At 41.7% G+C, this 2296-nt stretch overlaps 1 protein-coding gene across 1 annotated transcript; it reads right to left on the bottom strand.

Moving 5' to 3' along the window:
• Window positions 1–521: 521 nt before the first annotated feature.
• On the bottom strand, window positions 522–1371 carry LOC149233379 (auxin response factor 6-like). Its single transcript, XM_089376723.1, has 2 exons — window positions 858–1371; window positions 522–676 (listed from the first exon to the last, which is right to left on the bottom strand). Exons 1-2 carry the CDS (start codon window positions 1027–1029, stop codon window positions 558–560), a joined length of 291 nt encoding a protein of 96 aa, XP_089232849.1. The 5' UTR covers window positions 1030–1371; the 3' UTR covers window positions 522–557.
• Between the last annotated feature and the right edge of the window lie 925 nt (window positions 1372–2296).

Raw genomic sequence — 2296 nt, 5'->3', positions numbered from 1 at the left:
AAGTCCAGTCCGTCCTCCTTAGGTGTCCACTTTGAGCAACGATCGCACCAACTCCACCTCGTCTGTGCTCTGTGAACTGGTTTGTTAAGAATAAAATCAAGCATAGCATATTTTTTTAATGGATTATTTATTTATTTTTAAACTGCTTCAAAGAATCTTTTACAATTAATTTATAAATTGAACAAGGTTAAAGTTGACTGGGCTGCCCCGTGGAATAGTAAAAAGCTTAAACTATGTAAATGTTCAAAAATAGATTCAATATCACCATGTACACAAACTAAATTTTGGACAGTTTCACCAAAAAAAGTAATTGTCAAAACACCACTATTACAAACATAAAAATAAAAGCAAAAACTTTAAATATTTAAAGTAGGAAGTGCTTCTAAAATGTGATGGAAGGGGCTTAAAAAGCATTCATGAGCAGAACCCACACAACACAGGTAAGTCATGACAGCTAACAGAACAATCCATCGGAGATTCTCAATGCACATAAACAGATACTGAAGAGATGTTGTATTCCCCTGCATGGAAGAATACAAAAACATTCAAATACAGAACTATACCTGCTCCATATGACCTTGTGGGAAATAAAACACCCGCTCCCCGATCCTGGGCAGCGTAACAAGAGGTCCAGCACAGGCATGCCACAGCTCCTCGTATAGCGCATCTTGAGCACCTACCACAAATTCAAACGATAACCATGGCAAGATCAGGAAACTGCTACGCCTATAACTGGATGAATCATCTAAAAAAACCCATATGACCATGGAAAGATCTCAACCACGCCCAACAGAGATCCTAACATACTATAAAAGAAAACAGAACCATTGCAATTTGCAATAACCAGTAAGCCTTACTTGGTGAAGAATTCGGGTAGCCATGTGGACCGCCAATCTGTCCCATAACAAGCCCTCCCTCATTGGACATCGAAGAATAGCCATCTACACCCCCATTACTGCTATTGCTCTGATTAGAACCACCATTATTGGCCCCCAAACCAAAATTCCTAAAATTTTCAGCATAAGCCATAACCACCACTAACTTTTAACAGCGGCCAACTAATATCCTCTCCCAAAAGCCGTCTCCGCCGCTTCTATCAAACCCACCTGCACTGATGTAACCCCCGCCTTCCTTAACCAGGCCTGGGAATCTCAACAACTCCCCTTAAACTCCCAGACATACCCATCTCAAACCAGCTTGCAATTCCTTTGACCCAGTTCAGATTTCGCCGTAATCTGCACACCCATCAAGCGATACGCCGAATTCTCTCGATTCCCAAGCGAGATTTCGCCCCTTCCCCATGCTTGCAACTTGCCACTACTCCTGGTTGTTGGTGGGTGGTGCTAAGGCCATAGTTGCTAACCGGCCACCGGAGTTAAAAAACACCCAACCCCGGTTACCTCCTTGTCCCTGATTCGTGAGATGAGGAGAGAGATTCGTACTGTGCCAGAACAATCCAGTCGCCACATTGTAACTTACAGCCTACACGTATAAAAAAGATATGACGTAAGGTTAAATATATATATAAAAAAATTTATAAAACTTTTAATTTTTAAACATGCCCGTCAATACGACGTTTTTGAAAATGAATGGCAAGTTGCGCATGTCGTGGAGGTTTAAAATCAAAACGTATTTTACAGGTAAAAATGCGAAATACGGGCATACGGGCGTCAAATTTAACCCCTGGTGACAAGTCTAAAGTGAGATGCTTTAATTGTCATGAGATGGGACATTATGCAACTAATTTCCCATCGAAGAAGTCCAAGAAGGGATCCTCGAAAGGATCGGAAGGTGAGGCATTGGCCTCTCAGTTTGAAATGGACTTTACCCTCATCGCATGCATGGTGTCATCAATTATGGGTTATGTTTGGTATCTTGACAGTGGAGCCTCATTCCACATGACCGGTGATAAAATTTTATTCAATGCCTTGGAGGAGAAAGACCTCAAGATGCACATAGAGATGGGTGACGATGAAAGGTATAGTGTTTCAGGAGTGGGCACGGTTTCTTATCAGAGGGAGCACAGACCTCCTATCACCTTGAAAGATGTGATGTATGTGCCTGGACTGAAGAAGAACTTGCTATCAGTTACGATGTTGGAGGAAAAAGGCTACGATATTATCTTTAGTAAAGGAAAGGCATTCCTAAGACACATTTCCATGGGTTAGACCAAGAGTATAAGGATTTCGGTGAAGAATCTTTATAAACTAGAGGTAGATGATTGTGCAACATTGAGTACGAAAGCAAGATTGGTGCAAAGACACGACATTAGCGAGTTGTGGCACAGAAGGTTGGG

Source organism: Pinus tabuliformis, chromosome J (assembly GCF_031772625.1).
Source record: "Pinus tabuliformis cultivar Carrire ecotype Pingquan chromosome J, CPIR1, whole genome shotgun sequence".
Lineage (NCBI taxonomy): Eukaryota > Viridiplantae > Streptophyta > Pinopsida > Pinales > Pinaceae > Pinus > Pinus tabuliformis.
This window is presented reverse-complemented; position numbering and strand designations above follow the sequence as displayed.

Bases quoted from the DNA above. Each gene is read 5' to 3' on its own strand.
- LOC149233379 (XM_089376723.1), bottom strand. From the start codon at position 1,029: ATGGCTTATGCTGAAAATTTTAGGAATTTTGGTTTGGGGGCCAATAAT. The intron at 677-857 runs GTAAGGCTTACT...AATTTGTGGTAG, and splicing joins CTACCCGAATTCTTCACCAA to GTGCTCAAGATGCGCTATAC.